The sequence below is a fragment of the Bubalus kerabau genome, chromosome 3, assembly GCF_029407905.1.
Source record: "Bubalus kerabau isolate K-KA32 ecotype Philippines breed swamp buffalo chromosome 3, PCC_UOA_SB_1v2, whole genome shotgun sequence".
In the NCBI taxonomy this organism is placed as follows: Eukaryota; Metazoa; Chordata; class Mammalia; order Artiodactyla; family Bovidae; genus Bubalus; species Bubalus kerabau.
Window position 1 is genome coordinate 139,839,522 of NC_073626.1, and position 17,040 is coordinate 139,856,561.

The 17,040-nt window shown below is 35.4% G+C and overlaps 1 protein-coding gene across 3 annotated transcripts in view; it reads right to left on the reverse strand.

Annotated features, from left to right (window-relative positions):
* Window positions 1-2,484: 2,484 nt before the first annotated feature.
* Window positions 2,485-17,040, reverse strand: part of SF3B1 (splicing factor 3b subunit 1) — a 59,798-nt gene continuing 45,242 nt past the window's right edge. For 2 of the 3 annotated variants that reach the window (XM_055572999.1, XM_055573000.1), the window contains 18 exons: window positions 16,112-16,324; window positions 15,739-15,860; window positions 14,110-14,307; window positions 13,912-14,013; window positions 12,581-12,760; window positions 11,847-11,933; window positions 11,454-11,724; window positions 11,024-11,169; window positions 10,774-10,920; window positions 10,504-10,629; window positions 9,492-9,713; window positions 9,028-9,210; window positions 8,821-8,932; window positions 7,242-7,362; window positions 6,797-6,928; window positions 5,156-5,428; window positions 3,258-3,474; window positions 2,485-2,968 (listed from right to left, as the gene is read on the reverse strand). In XM_055572999.1, coding sequence (XP_055428974.1) covers window positions 2,810-2,968; window positions 3,258-3,474; window positions 5,156-5,428; window positions 6,797-6,928; window positions 7,242-7,362; window positions 8,821-8,932; window positions 9,028-9,210; window positions 9,492-9,713; window positions 10,504-10,629; window positions 10,774-10,920; window positions 11,024-11,169; window positions 11,454-11,724; window positions 11,847-11,933; window positions 12,581-12,760; window positions 13,912-14,013; window positions 14,110-14,307; window positions 15,739-15,860; window positions 16,112-16,324 — 3,011 coding nt within the window. In that variant the 3' untranslated portion in view covers window positions 2,485-2,809. Of the gene's footprint in view, window positions 2,969-3,257; window positions 3,475-5,155; window positions 5,429-6,796; window positions 6,929-7,241; window positions 7,363-7,756; window positions 7,827-8,820; window positions 8,933-9,027; window positions 9,211-9,491; window positions 9,714-10,503; window positions 10,630-10,773; window positions 10,921-11,023; window positions 11,170-11,453; window positions 11,725-11,846; window positions 11,934-12,580; window positions 12,761-13,911; window positions 14,014-14,109; window positions 14,308-15,738; window positions 15,861-16,111; window positions 16,325-17,040 lie in introns of those variants that run through there. The other variant, XR_008712053.1, reaches the window with a different exon arrangement.

Genomic DNA, 17,040 nt, shown 5'->3' on the forward strand with positions numbered 1-17,040 from the left:
TAATATTTATGAAATAGTAAATCTAGTTTCTACCGAGGTAACTGCAACCTAAAATGAAATGCTTTTTTACATCACTTTTATCAGACATATATAAGTCCTGCTTAAACAAATACCAAAATAGTTCTCAAGCTAGGGAGATTTTGCACTCCAGGATACGAGACAGTATCTGGAGGCATTTTTGGTTATCACAACTGGGGTGGGGTGGTGCTGCCATCTACTGGATTGTCAGGGATGGCATACGTCTGACAATGCCCGGAAAGTGACCCACACAATAGGTGTGTGTGGCCCAAAATGTCAATAATGCCAACGTTGAAAACCCAGCTGCAATTTCTGCTTTATCTAAACTTGTAAGATTTAGGAAGCACTAAACACCAGAGAACCAAACAACTGAACCTATATGGCTCCAACTTTTTCAGTTCTTTATTAAAAAACAGTATTCTTCGGTTTTTCAACATTAAGTTCCCTTAATTGGAAAAAAACCCAGAGTTCAAAACCATTAAAATGGCACAACCACCACAGTGTAGTGCAGTAACAATACAAAATCAACTAAGATTAAAAACTGGTCTAAGACTTTGGATATAATAAGTTTTATTCATCTGGTGGTACTTGATGCTCACAGGGCACCATACAACAATCTTTAAAAATACAATAAGAAAAAAATTGAACAGCCAGAGAGATCAATTCCATTAGAGGGCCCACAGGAAAACCAACAAAAGCCCACAGAAAAACCCACCCACTGTCCCCTCAGAACATTAATTTCTTCCTTTTTAAGTTTGGCTTTAAGAAACACCAAAGGAAAGTGCGAAAGAAAAAGTCTTTGTTAAAACATCACATAGCGTCTTTCACATAAGTATCTCACAAAATGCTTTCCTTATTCCAGAAGCATGTAAAATAATTCAAACATTTGTGAGCCTCATTTGGTCCCAACTTTTACGATCACAGGCCTCAGTATTTGCCTCACCTCTCAGTCCTCAAGTTTTTGTCATCAGTAAAAAACCACTTCCAATTGTCTTTGCTCCACACTGCCACTACAAAGCACAGATGTTTCACATAAACATCAAGGGCTAAAGCAAATTGAACTTATGCAAAAACCTGAATATGTAACTAAATTTTCCAAAGACTGGTTTAAAAGCAAATCTTGGCTTTGAAATTTCATTGTATGCTTCAATTTTCACAATTAGTAATTACTGAAGATCATCTGACATCGAGCATAAAAGAGAACAGCAAGATTTAAAGTTGCATGAGGGATACCATTACAGTAACTTCTAAAAGTAGGTGATTTGGGAAATTTTGTACTGTTGACATGTTGTCATGAAGTTATGTCACATAAGAAACTAGTTACTAATTCTGCCTGATCAGCTAATGCTCAGTATCAATTTTGTACAAGTCAGCCAATTATAAGCTATTTCTCAAGTTTAAGCCTCCAAAACAGGGAGCCTTAAGTACTAACAGTTCAATAAATTAACCTAATCTCAGGATATTGGTTTTCCTTACTGTGGCAGAGCCATTATATGTTTAAGCTGCTGCGGCAGCTCACTTCTCATCCGAGTTCATGTTAAGTACTACAACATAAGGAGATAAACTAAAATAGCTATGGGAAGACTAACACCTAAAACTAAAAAAGTTTTGACCAACTAGGGAAAAACAAAGATATACTTTATTATAAAAAAAAAGTGCTGTACTAATGCTTGGTTCTTCTAAATTTGAATGGCATTTCAGCTTATGCGCAACACCTATTGATCAATTATCATCTGATAATTGCCTTATATTACCTGATACTTAAGCAAAACTAAGCAAACCTAGACATTTCAGCTGCTGCCATTGTGTAGCATAAGTAATCTGTAACTAGATGTTTCCCCTTTTCCACTATACTGTATTTCTTAAGGGTAAGACGCAGGTCAGAAGTACCTCTGCATCCCTACAACTAACCACAGTGGCTGACATACAGTAGGTGCTTAACAGGTTATGTACTGTTGAGTAGTGGCTTATGACATGACATGGGCAAAGAACTCCAAAGATTGTCTTATTCTAACTTGCATGACTTAGAAGTAGCCTCACTCCTACAGGTAGAAGTTTAAGCTACTTTTCCCACGTTCTAAACAGAATTGTCACGAGTCGGATATGACTTCAATTACTTCCCTTAAGCAAATTCATAAGCATTTTGAGAAATCAAGAGATGAAAGGCGCTATGCAAGTGCAAAATAATATTAAAGACAGTTCAGCAAAGGTGCTATATTTTCTAAGGTGATGGAAGGGTTGTGCTAGTTTGAGGTTAACACCCCCAAACCTACTCTTCCTAATGTCTTTATCAACAGAGCAATGGAATTTTGACAAAGATACCATCACTTTATATAGCTTGTATTCTACTAACTACTCTCTATAAACCAGGTGACAGAAAACGATATTAAGCCACTTATTCTACAGAAACCAGTACTTTATCAAAGTTCCGCATTTTACAAGTCATGTTCAAAAAACACACACGAGTTAGCATTTTGTACACAAATGTTTATTTCTCAATTAAACATTCCCTTTAAACACAAGGAATGAATTCTAAATCTTCATAAACATGAATTAAAAATGAAAGCCCTCCAGTATAGTGTGTGTAATCACTGTGTTCTTGGTCACTACTGGCGTTTACTGCTTAACATCAAAAACAAAGGTTATTTAAAAATCATGCTACTGGATTTCTAGCTCTTTCTCTATGACCAGTTCTACGCTGATCTGCAATGTTTAAAAGTTTACATCACCAAATCAAAGCAAGTTTAAGGTGTGAAACAGCTGTGCAGTAAACACAAAATAAACAATAAAGTTACAAGATATAGTCAAGTTCATAACGAATATAGGTGTTCTTATCATCGTTGTAGATTCTTGGGTAATGTGCGATGAGAGCATCCTGTGAACCGATGTAGATGGAGTTGTAAATTTTCCAATACACATCTCTGACTTTCCGGGCTGGGTGAAACAAACCCTAGAATAATTAAAAGGTTACATTATTTTAAGAAATACATAACCTTAACACAATTAACAAACAAACCATAAAGATATGGTTCTAAACATCTCCCTTTGAGAAAGGAAAAAAAAAGATGTCAATTCCATAAAACTGAAGTGGGCAAGGACAAAATCTAATCTTCTCTCCCCTCATAACTGTTTTCCCATATGGCACAAATATATCCTCCCTAATGATAATTAGGAACAGTGACTTAATTCAACTAAATTACTTTTTTCAATAAGTACTGTTAAAAAAATCTTTAACCTACCTGTAAACAATACTGTAGCATTCTACATGGTCCAATCGCAACTCTCAGACCCTCCAGGGCCCCCATAACTGCCTGAATTACATGGGGAGATGTCTCGAACACATTGGGCCATACATAGTTCAACAAGTGATTCAGCGAATCTTCGCAACCAAATCCATAAACTCCAAGTGACATGTGTTGCACCACTGCACTAGCAGTCTGTCTGTGTACAAGGTCCCTGAAATGGAGAGCGAAAAAAGCTTTTTATTAAGATGCAGTCTTAGTTTCACAGAAAATACTTGCCTGCCCGCTAGAAACTAAATCACAAATTCAGTGTTTGGAATGGATGCAGAGTCATCCTTCCACCTCCTGTATCTGACACAGGATACCTTCAGAGTGACTAATGATTCTACTTGAGAACTTTTGCTTTGATGATTCAAACCTGCTCACTATGGCTCAAAAATAAGCTATATTTTTCTTTCAGAGTAATAGGAGCAAGAAGGCCCAGCACAGTGTATATTTTTGCAAGCTACTAAAAATAAGAGGGGCTACATGACTCTTTACACACGAACGATAGACGGTAGTATCTCATTTTAAACTCTGTAAATTTAAAATCTTTGAAATTCAATACTGTATACAGTAAATAATTAAAATGAGATTAAATCCCTTCCCTTGTGGTTTTTAAAAGAGATTCATTCAAGAATTCAATTTGGGGAAAGGAAGAGAAGGACTAATAATTTTTTCAAACCCAGAAAAAAGAACTTTTATCACCTCCCATGTTTTGACTGACTTCATGACAAATCATTGATTTATTTATTCCACAATTTATTCAACTGAGAACAAGTATCAGATAAAAGGTCTATGATAGGTATAAAAACAAGTTCACACATTTTACCCTCAAAGGCAGGAAGAGAACCTTAAAGGTATTTAAGAGAAAAAAATACCTTTTTCTCTTAAACCTTAAGAGGAAAAAAAAAGCACCTGAACCTACTTAGTTGCTAGCATCTTTATTTTTCTTATTATAATACTCTATTAGGCATAGATTACAATGAATCCGTATTCCTCTTTGGTAAATGTCCCAACTAAAGTAATGTTTCTTGGTATTAGGGCTGTATCAATCACCTCCAGCAATACTTTATCAGGGGTCACCATCTGAATAATTGGGGGCCTGCAGTGACAATAGTGTGGCTCTGGCAGGCTATGTTCAGTAGTTAAAAGTGTCTCTGCTTCACCTGCCATACAAAAAGCTAAAAAGATCAGGTCTCTTCATTATATCAATAAGCTCATGCTCATCATTTTCTTTTTAATTTTTAAAATAAAAGTTGATTGGAAATTTCCTGATGGTCCAGGTGTTAGGACTCAGCACTTCCACTATTGGTGCCAGGGTTCAATCCCTGGTCAGCCAAGTAAGATCTCACAAGCCTCATGACATGGCCAAAAAAAAAGTGGGGGAAGGGTTTAAAATGAAGAGGGGGCACACTTGGGGAAAAAAATTGGGGGAACCATTATAGCATGTATCTTTTTTTTTCTCTTTGGCTGTGCAGAGTCTTTGCTGCTGCACAAGGGCTTTCTCTAGCAGCAGAGAGCAGGGGCCACTCTCTTAATTGTGGTGACTTCTCTTGTTGCAGTGCACGGGCTTAGTTGCCTCATGGCTCTGGAATACTTCCAGACCAGGGATTGAACCGATGTCCCCTGTATTGGCAGGTGGATTCTTAACCACACGATCACCAAGAAAACTCCTATATCATATACCTTATTTGGAGATAACAGTCCCATTAAATAGTTTCATAAAAATCCAGGCTAGTGGTCCCTTCTTTAACTACATCACAATAAGCAGGTCATGTAATGATTATTTCAATAAGTTTTAAAATAAAAGAATTATTTTAACTATTTTCTTGTGCTTAGTTCAAGTCACTTACCTATCCATTAAAGCATCCTCAAGTAGTGGTGTTACAGCATAAATGTAGTCCTTTCCCATTTCACCAATATATTCAAACAAGAAGGAAAGTGACTTTAACACTCCATTTTGAACATTCAGTTCAGGAACTCTGTATTCATTCATTAAGGCAGGTAGTACTGTGAAGGGTGAACATGTTTCAGCAACAATAGCTATGGCCACAGTTGTACAAACTCTGTTCTGCCTTTCTTGAACTTTTAGGTTGTTGAGAAGTGTAGCCAATACATCATGAGGGCTGGAAAAAAATAAATGTGCCAGCAAACTGTTAGTATACAAGTCAAAATTTTTTCAGAGGGAAGAAAAATAATCAAAGGATGGGAACTCAGTAATTTTATGCTATGGCATTACTATTTCTACTTAAGAACTTCATTTTAATTAAAATGTTCACTTTAATGAAAATATTCAAATGGATTCATTTTCAAATATAATTCAGTTTTTAATAAATTTCCTGAAATGAAATTTCATTAATGAAATTTCATTTCATTACACGTTGCTGCTGCTACTGCTGCTAAGTCGCTTCAGTCGTGTCCGACTCTGTGCGACCCCAGAGACGGCAGCCCACCAGGCTCCCCCATCCCTGGGATTCTCCAGGCAAGAACACTGGAGTGGGTTGCCATTTCCTTCTCCAATGCATGAGAGTGAAAAATGAAAGTGAAGTCGCTCAGTTGTGTCCGACTCTAAGCAACCCCATGGACTGTAGCCCACCATGCTCCTCCATCCATGGGTTTTCCAGGCAAGACTACTGGAGTGGGGTGCCATTGCCTTCTCCGTCATTACATGTTTAATATGAGTAATTCTTTGAGTGGTCAGAACATGGTCTACCATGCCGTAACATACAAAATCTGTTTCCCTTTTATCTTCCCGCCCACACACCTTTACCACATTTATTCTCCTTCTTTAAGGATTTATCTTACCACAAATTTAAAGGAACACAGGAACTAAAAGATTAGCACAGCTATTCACTGCAAATTGCTTGACTTTCATCACAAATATTTCATCACAAGTGAAAACATACTACAGCTAGCAAAAAAGGGGTGGGGGAGACTCTAATTATATAATCAACTTTTGTTATGTTTGAGAATATCTTGTTATTACGCCACATGTACATGAAATATCTCATTTTCTACAATGACTGTTCTAATTTGGTTCTGGTGGAGTGAAAGCAAATAACCACAGATTATCTAACAAAATAGTTATAATTTTTAGTTGTCTGTGGATTAATTCTAGAAAAATATTTTTAAAACACATGAAGTATTAACTTGAGAACTGAACTATGTTAACTGCTTTAGCAATATCCAAAAAGAACTGGTCTTAATATTTTAAACAATAACCAAAAAGAATCAACAAAACCTGAAATCCTTCTGAAATGTTTCCCTCTCTGCAAACACTGAAGTGTTATTAAATGAAATTTTATACCCTTCTATTTTAATTCAATTTAAGATGAAAGAAAACATTTCAAAAATTGAAGGTCATTAGTTAAAGTCTATTTTAACTGCATTACTCATACCTTACCTTAAAAGAGCTTACAGAAACAGAAGCATCTTTTAACACTAAATCGGTCTATTACAAAGTTAAAAAAAAAAAAAACGTAAATACTACTCACCCAATGGCCTTTGCAATATAACCAAATGTATTGACTGTGGCTCTACGAATAGCTTTTTTGTGTGCTTTTAAGAGCTCTAAAAGTTCAAAGCAAATCCTCATCCATTCTCTTGCAGACACATATTCAGCTCCCCTGGTTTAAAAATAAAAGTTTAATTTGTTTGTGACAATAAATTTTAAAAGGTAAATTTAAAAATTCAGTTCTCAAAACATGATTACCAACTCATTTTAAGCATTATATAAATTGTTACTGTTCAGAAGAGATGGATTATTTTTAAATAAAAGCAAAATTTAAAAATATACTGCTACTCCCTCATTGCCATTCAAACTGCAATTTCACTGAAAATATTAGCCTGACCATATATACTTACATTAGCAAAATTTGCCAAGTGAATAAAAATGTGAAAACCAATACTACTTAAAAAATATTTAGGTAATCTGCTTACCTATCAGCAATACGCCCAACAAGATCAATACAATTCTCCTGTACTTTTTCATGCCTATTCTTTAAGATGGGGGTGAGTCTAGGCAGCAGATCTTTAATTGGTGGGGTCATCTTATGCATACCTATTTAACAAAAGTCAACACACTATCAATTAACATGTAAACTGCATGCTTTGCTCATTTTATCTTTTACTTAACAATGTAATATATGTGACTAGGCATAAATACAAACTTACAGCTGCCTATGGAAAGAAAAAGCCCCAGATTCTGACCAAACGCAGAATTTTTAACTTTTCATTAACTTCTGATTATGTATGTATAAAAATGAAAGAAATTAGTGAAGTGATTTAAAGAATGATGGATACTCAACAACAAAAAAATTCCATTTAGTTCTGAAATGTATTTGTACACTGACATTTAAATATGGGGACAGCTTATGTTCCGGCCATACACAACAATATAAGCCAGAGGGAGACATGTAAATTAAAGCAAAATTTTCCAGAAAGGGCCCCCTTACCCTTTAACTGCAAAACAAACAGATCTCCAGTCTCCCTGCAATGCAGGGCATACTTGGATGGTATTTACACCTACGAAGAGAGAAAAAAGGAGGCAGCTGGCAGGGGCTCTTGTTCTAACTAGAATTGCTTGCTCTGATTCTCTCTCCATTGCTTTTCCCATGTTTCTCTGACCAACAATATGGTTTATAGTTCCCTGCAAACCAGAGCCCCACAAGTGGCCAAGTAACTGATTTTTAGCAAGTATCTCCAAATATAGAGGACAGGGCTGAACTGTGATTTGTATGTAAATGCAATGGTTCAAAGACGTCCTATACTGCATAAAAACCCCTTACTAAAACAAGAAAAATAATGGCTTATTTCAACCTCCTGATAGGTTATTCCTGCCCCTCTAAACTCTGCACAAGTCTGCAATAGTTCTATTCAATTACAATGAAGAATAAAACACAAGACTGTATTTATTGCTCCATCATAAGGCCTTTAAAGAATAAAAGCTTTATTCTCCACCCAAAAGAATTTGTAATATACTTGTTTTAACTTTGGGTAAAAAGCTGAAAGGGTAGTTTAAAAGTATTGGATTTAAATAATGAGATTATTTGATCGATTCACTTTTCTCCCTGGCTATCATTCCTTGAACTTAATGGCAAGCAGGAAAACCTACCATAACCATTTTATTCAAGTTGAGTAAATATACCATATTTAGTCTTAAAATTTCAGAGCTCTTTCCACCCACCATTGCCCTCCTATATATTACATGTGAGACACTGTATTTTTAGGGCCCTCTTATCCCATGACTTAGAAGTTTTTGAGTTGTAACTATTCGCTCCTCTCTTGCAGGTCCTAAAACTTGCCCTCTTTTCTCTTTTAAAGTAAAATATAAATAGGTTTTGGGAGGTAAGATTCTTGTGACATCCCAACTTAACTATATTTTTTAGTAGTTAAAAAATTGTGTCAGATATCATCACTCAACTCCTAAATAGGATTCTGTATTTTACTTTCAGAAAATCCAAAGAAGTTTTAAAAACCAAAAAACAAAAAATTCTTCCATAACCAATGAATTCCATACCTATTACATTTACAATGGCCTTCAGTGCTCCAAGAATGCTGCCCAAAACTTCAGGGTACTCTTCACCCAAGTACTCATACAAAACAACACCCAAATGCCCCATCAATTTTTCCTGTTTAAAAAAAAAAAAAAAAAAAAAAAGATGAAATGTTACTGTTTATGCTATTTCTTTTGGTGAATAAATAAGAATCTGATATAAAAGTTTACCTCTTGACAAGTCTTCATGACAACAGCTGTTCGAGAGATCAAGTCAGCTGCCTGCTGCCTAACTTTTGCTGATTTGTTATTTAAACGCCACAAAACTGTACCACAGATCTGAGGCAAGTAAGGTTTGACTCGTTTGCCGAGAGCATTGACCACTGTACCAAAGCCGTTCAACATTACTGAGTCCTTATTAAAAGAAAAAAAAAAAGGCCAAGTTAAATTTAAAAACTATATTCAATGCGAACAAGAATTCAGTTTGTGATGAAACAGTTAAAATATACCAATATTCAGCTTTCAAAAATTTATTCTAAAAATGTGATGTAGAAGAACATTTCTTTGTAGTTAACTGCATAAATATGGGCATTTAAAATTTTTAATTAACTCTTTACTGATAATATTTCCTTGAAACTACTTTTTTACAAATATGAGAGCCAATGGCAACTTGCCATAATAATTAGTATCATTACCTCTGTAGTCTGTTCTTGGAAAGCATAAAGAATACCATCAATCAGTTGTTCTTCAAGTTTATGATCAATATCTGCTGCTCCCAAGTTGCCCATAATTTTCTCAATTGTCTCCATAACCATTTTTCTGTACTGTTCAGCTTCATCTTTTAGATCATCCACAATCCTGGATATAATTTCTGCTGCACCTACTTTGTTTGCCAACTCCACAGTAGTATCAACTAACTAAAAAAGAGGAAGGAAAATCAATTTACTGCTTTTCCAAGGAAATACAGAGAAATTATGAAAATGGAATATTCTAAAGATACTATTTAGCTAGTCAGTGTGCTGAAAACAGCTGGCTCCTACTATTAAAACTTTAAGATGGGACTTCCCTGGTGGTACAGTGGGTAAGAATCTGCCTGCCAATGCAGAGGACATGTCTTTGATCCCTGGCCAGGGAAGATACCACATGCCCAGACCAACTAAGCCTGTGCACATAATTATTGAGCCCACGCTTTAGAGTCCATGTGCTGCAACTACTGAAACCCAAGAACCCATGAGCCAGAGCTCCACAACAAGAGAAGCCACCACAATGAGAAACCCATGCACGGCAACAAAAAGTAGCCCCTGCTCGCTACAACTAGAAAAAGTCCAAGAGCAGCAACGAAGATCCAGCACAACCAAAAAAATTTTTTTTTTTAATAATAAAACTTTTAAGAAAAAGGTGGCCAAAAAAATTAAGTATGAGTCTATGTCAAGGGGATTAAGGTTAAGATTATATTCATGCTTCATTTAAGCCAGATTAAGTAGTTCATTTACTAGATAAAAATGTCAATTCATAGTTGGCTATTTATTCCAGAATGCAAACTCAAAATGAAAATTGCCTTGCTGACTAAAATCCATCCTCTCTAACAATCAACCAAACAATCTATGAGATCCTCAAGGCAAAATATGATTTATGTAATATGCAATCAAACTAATGGATTAATTTTAAGAATTTCTGAAAATATTTTTTTTTACAATAAAAACTTACCTGTCGGTAATTTCTTCTATCCAAAGCCATTCTATGTTGCCAAAAGTGTTTAAAAAAGGGAGGAAGGATCTCTGTTTTAATGTAGTTTGCTTCTACACCATCTGTTCCACAACACTGCTTTACCACCTAAAATGTTCAAAAAAAATAGTAATAATAGCAGCAAACACAGTCCTGGTCTAAAATATATTTTTTAATGATACAGAATTCTCTTTCAACAATGAAATACATCCAATTTAGATTAATAAATATGGAACAATTTGGAACAAGTACCTTTAGCACAATTTTCTTCATTTCTTCATCAGGAGACTGGAATTCTCGAATAAGAATTAACATCACTTCTCTAGTATAGTAGTTGGCATATTCTGCATCCATAAGAGGAATAAGATACCCAATAGCCTTTAAGAAAGCCGCAAGACCCTATTTTAAAATAAAAAATATATATATACTTAGTAAATTAGATTTAGGTCATTTGAACTTCAATGAGTAGAAATAAAAACCACAACCAAACTGGCGAATTTACCTTTCCTCTGTGTTGGCGGATACCCTTCCATAGAGGCTTTAACACAGAATCGAAAGATTCAATACCATAAGGGGTTGCTGCTTCAGCCAAGGCAGCAATGGCCAAAGCACTAATGGTCCGAACTTTTTGCTGCTCATCCACAAGACCTATAGAAAGCCAAACACAGGTTTCAACTAAGCCACAGTGCCTAATTTTAACTCAGATAGTACTACTGAGATCCCAGCAATACATCTAACCGTTTAGTCAAACTGCGGAATCTGTTCACTGGACAAAGTTAGGCAAAAGCCAGTATGAACTACAGCCTATTAGCAGCTAATATTACAAATCATAAACTATATGGTGTTTATGTAGGTCACTTTCCACTTCTCCAAAAATCAGTAGCCTAGATTTCAGGAAACCTGTCTGAAAACAAAGTTATCCTACAACTTACCATGTTCAATGATTTCAACTAAACTTCTGAGATGTGGCAAGATGGCACAGCCCATGAGAATAGCTATCTGCTGTACAATCTTTATACCAGTGTGTCTCGCTTGCCAGGACTTCTTGCTTTTGCACACAGCTTTTAAGAAAGGCAATAATGAAGGAATGCCCAGAGCAGAGGCTACAACAGCAAAAGCTCTAGCTGTTGTGTTACGGACATACTCATCCATGTTATCTATATCAGGTCTCATGGTAGAGATCATAGTAGCCAGTCCAGCAGCCTGAAAGTTCAAGAAAAAAATGATAATAATGAGTTGATAACATTAACCTTCAATCATTTTGTTCTAAAATTGAATAGTCCTATCAACAAATATAAAACTTTGTTTTCCAGAAATATAAATACCTTTGCCAAATTAGAAATAATCTCTCTGCCTTCCACTCGAGCGTAGTAATCTTCATCAATCAACAATGGTTCAATGACCACTAGGATCTGAAAAAGAGGAGGAGATACATTTTCACACCAGTTACTGATGCAATGCTCATGTAACAGAGTACATATAAGGAAATTTTTAATTTCTAGGCCTGTGTTAATTAAGGGACAAATTAAGAATTTTAATCACACAACTTTAAACCCAACATAAAAATCAGTATTTGGGAGAAATGGTAATACAAAAATAATTAAATACAATATACACACACACCCCTATCTGCATTTTACAATTCTAAGCCATAATTACCATCAGCAAAAAGATGGTTCTTAGTACTAAATGGCTAATGATACAGAAACATACATTTTCACATCCTAATATCAATAAAAGCAAATTTAAAATATGAGTACTATGAACCCATTATATAGGATGGCCAAAAGTTACATCTATTTACACATGTATTTGTATATGTTATCTACGTGCAAAGAAAAAGGTCCCAGGGTATGTAAATGTAACAATGGCTAACTGAGTATTCTTTAAAAGGAGCTGAAGTTTCCCTTTTTTATTGTAAATGTCTAGCATCAGTTGTTACTTTTTAAGAATTTTTACATTTCACAAATACATCTATTGATAAGTTGGTAAAAAAAAAAATGAATTCTTTTCATATCAAAATATATCAAGTCATTAGAAACACAACTGGAGAACAAACCTTGTGTACATATGGTCGAACTAAGTCGTCAAGTTTGTATAATATTCTATCAATAACTTTCACAAGTAAATGACGCTCTTGATCCTCAAGTGTAGGTGACATCAGCAGAGGAAGAATCTGATTAAACAAAGGACCAGCTCCAAATTCACGAGCTTTATCAGTAATCTGACGCAATGCAGCCTGGAAGAAAGAGTAAAAGGTAGGTTTCTTGATTATAAGCGTTTTGAATGGGAGCAAAATAATTACTCCATGGTTTTATGTAACTGAATATTTTAGTGTAAACTTCACAGGGATATTTTACATACAGAAGTATGTGTTCATTCCCATCAAAATTACTCTGAAGTTTGAACTCCTGTGATAAAGGCTTAAACAATGTTTTCAGATAATTCAAACAGGGTAACAATGCTAGAGAAGGTGTGAAGAAAAAGGAACCTTCCTACACTGTTGGTGGGAATTTAAGCTGGTGAAGCCATTGTGAAAACAGTATGGCGGTTCCTCAGAAAACTAAAAATAGAATTATCATACGATCCAGCATCCCACTCCTGGGCATATATCCAGACAAAACTCTAATTCAAAAAGATACATACACCACCTATGTGCACAGCAGCTCTATTCACATTAGCCAAGCTGTGGAAACCACCTAAATGTTCACTGACAGATAAATGGATAGATATGGCACATGTATACAATAGAATACTACTCATCCATAAAAAAGAACCAAATAATGTAATTTTCAACAACATGGATGCAACTAAAGATTATTACTGAGGTAAGTCAGAAAGAGAAAGACAAATAGCATACAATATCACTTAAAGGTGGAATCTAAAATACAACACAAATGAACCTATCAACAAAACAGACACAAAAAACAGACTTGTGCTTTGGGGGCCGGCGGGATGGACTGAGAGTTTGGGGTTGGTAGAATGCAAACCATTACATTTAGAATGTATAGAAAACAAGGTCCTAGTGTATAGCACAGGAAACTATACTCAATATCCTGTGATAAACCATAATGGAAAAGAACATTAAAAAAGAATATATACACGAACTGAGTCACTTTGCTGTACAGCAGAGATTAGCACAACATTGTAAATCAACTATACCTTCACTAAAAAAAATTGAAAAAATATATTAAAAAAGAGTCACGAGAGTATAAGCTAAAACTCCTAAACTTCTCCTAAAGAACCAACCATTTTCAAACCACATGATACTAATTTCCCACATAATTCTACTAATTCCCTTATTTTCAGTATGTTTTAAAGGCTTTGAGGATAAAATGGAGAATCTCTAAGATTATAATGAACATGATGATTTAACAAACTGGTACTTACCTTTCTCATAGGAGGTGTTCCATTCTTAATTTTTAAAAGCAACTTCATTATTTTTCTCTCTTTTTGCTCTTCTGGACTAAGAGTTGATTCATCGACATCAACCTAACAGTAAAAAGTAAAATATTTAAAGGTTAGTGGAGATATAATGACTTGTAACTGCTAAAAAGTTAGTATTTTGTATCTGTTATTATCACTTACCAAAAGTTTATCAAAGTACTGAATATCATCAGGTTTTAAAAATGGAAGATTTCCAGATGGTTGGTCATTAACGTTTTTCATAGTTCTATCTTCTGTTTGCATGTGGAAACCTGTCATACCACCCAAAGGTGTTGGAGTTGCTGTCAGCTTTCGAGCTGGAGTTCGAATAGGAACATATCCAGCTGGAGGGGGAAGTACCTAATACAGTTAAAAGACAATTTAGGACTTTCTTAGCTTTATATAGTAAATGATAACAAAAATGAATAATATGTGCCCGTAAGAAGCTTTCTGCTTAGAGCCAAGAATTAACATCAATTAACATCAATCTCATTTTTCTATTTTAATTGTATGTTTAAAATATATAACAAATATTACTCTTTCTCATCAAATTTAAATTTAGATTAAGTGTATTAGAAGTGTGGGGAAATGATGCAATACATGAAGAAGGCTTACAAAATTCTGATCACTTTCAAACATTAGTCTATATAAACATATTGGTGAACCAGTATCACATAAATGCAAATAAGCTCACATAGTGCACAGAATGCATAAAAGATTATATTAAAATAATAAAAAATTTAAAATTCATGTAAATCTCTGCTACAAAAGCAAATCTCTTTTAAGACTGTACAAAAATGAGTAACTGCATAAAAATCCAAAATGTTGAGCAAAGCCCTATAAATACACACATTTGACTAAAATAAAAAAATTCACTCAATATTCACAAGGGAGGATTTTCCCCTTCTACTTATAAAGAAATCAATGAATGTAATTGAGACAGACACTCAGGCAGTCAACAGTAGGCTGGAGAGTGACTATACCCACAGTATTACATGGAGATTTGTGGTGATTTAGTCACTAAGTCATGTCCGACTCTTTGTGACCCCATGGACTGTACTGCACCAGGCTTCCTCCATCCATGGGATTCTCCAGGCAAGAATACTGGAGTGGGTTGCCACTTCCTTCTCCAGGGGACCTTCCCCACCCAAGATTACAAAAAGTTATAAAGTAGTTAATTCATGCATACTTAAAAACAAATACGCTAGTACAAACCTAATGAGGGGAGAGGGGAAAATACATAAAACTGTTAAGAAGCAATAGACATTGGCAGAAAAGGCCCAGTAAAGGCCATCAAATTACTTAGGTTCCAGCCCTGATTATAGCTGTATGACCACGTTTAGACCATCAAAAGGTCCTGGAGTCAGAGGTACCTACAAAATTTTATACTTCAAAGCAAACTTCAAGTTGCTATGGTAAAGCAAGAACATTCTTTGTGTTCACTGGCAATCCATGAACTAAATACACAGGATCTTTTGAGACATCAAGTAATATAACCATGATCTAATGTGGAAATGAAACACACTTGGAACTATCTAAAGAATGAAACAGAGTAGTAAATTTGGGCAAGACCAATGCAAACTTTACCAGTTAATATTTTCAAAGAATATTTAAAACAAAAACCAGGCAATTCCCTGGTGGTCCAATGGTTAGGACTCGTCGCTTTCATTGCCAGGGCCAAGGATCAATCCTCTGCCCCAGATTGATTGGGAATTGATATCCTGCAAGCCTCATGGCGCACCCCTCCCCACCAAATCCACATTCTAAAAACCAGATTCATGTTGTTATTACCTTATATCCTTCTGGGAACATAGCATCTAATTCTTCATCAGACAACGGGCGATTTCTCTCATCAATTTCTCGCTCCCACCGCCAAGCCTGAAGCTGCTCAGGAGTCATACTCATTATATGACCTACCAAAAAAGTATATTTCTGTAATAATCTATGTAGTGCAAGATTTTTATCATCACATAGGTCCTTGGGATTGGATATAAGACAGTTAAGATCAATTCTAACATTCATTTTTATATTATAAACTCAGACTTCCTTTTATGTCCTGTTATTCTTGCCAAAAATAGGCATTAATAACACACAGAAAACCACAAACAAAAAGTTCAAAATACTAACAGGGGAAAAAAATTATTTCCAATGACAAATTTTCTACCTGGAGTAGGGGTGGCCATGTTCATGGCTGGCGTGCCAATTGGTGTCTTTCCAGGGGTCAGAACAGGAGTGCTTCCACCCATCTGACTAGCTGGTGTTTCATCCCAACGTGACTTTCTTTTACTGGCTCCAGGAGTTGGCGTTTCACCAATGGAATCTCCACCTCGATCTGTTCGAGGAGTCTCAGCCCATCCACTTCCATGCCCAGGAGTATCTTTAAAGAAAAAGTGAATAAGCTTAAAATTTTAACCACTGTCAAAAAATGACTGTTTATTCTCAAACAGTTAACAAACTCAAACTGATGACGTTCAGAAACAAGAAAAGGAAACAGGAGCAAAGAATTTTTTTTAATCACTCACAATACCACAACCCAGAAATAACCACTTTGTGTAGCTTGAGCCATTTTTCATTTTTCCAGAGTGAGATTACTCTGTATGTGCAATTTTATACTGCTTCTCTTATCCATTACATTACTGTTTTTGCGGGAGGAGGAAGTAGGGGTGTGTGGTTTGTGGAATCTCAGGTCCCTGACTAGGGACTGAACCCAGGCCCCTGCAGTGAAAGCACTGAGTCCTAATCACTGGACTACAGAGAATCCCCTACATTACGTGTTAAAGCACTCTGCCCTATCATTAAACATTCTTTATAAATTCTTAATATAGCAGATGTACTATTAAATCTTTAACTTTCAAAAACTATTCTCACAGCTTTAGAGAAGTCACACAAACAGCATGAGATTTAGGCAAATTTACACAGACAAAAAGTAGATGAGAGGTTACCAAACGCTGGGATGAGGAAGAATGGCAAGTTATTGTTTAATGGGTTCAGCTTTTATTTGCAATGAAAAAGTTCTAGAAATGATAGTGATAATGGCTACACAACACGTGAATGTACTTAATGCTACTAAATCATACCCTTAAAATTAATAAA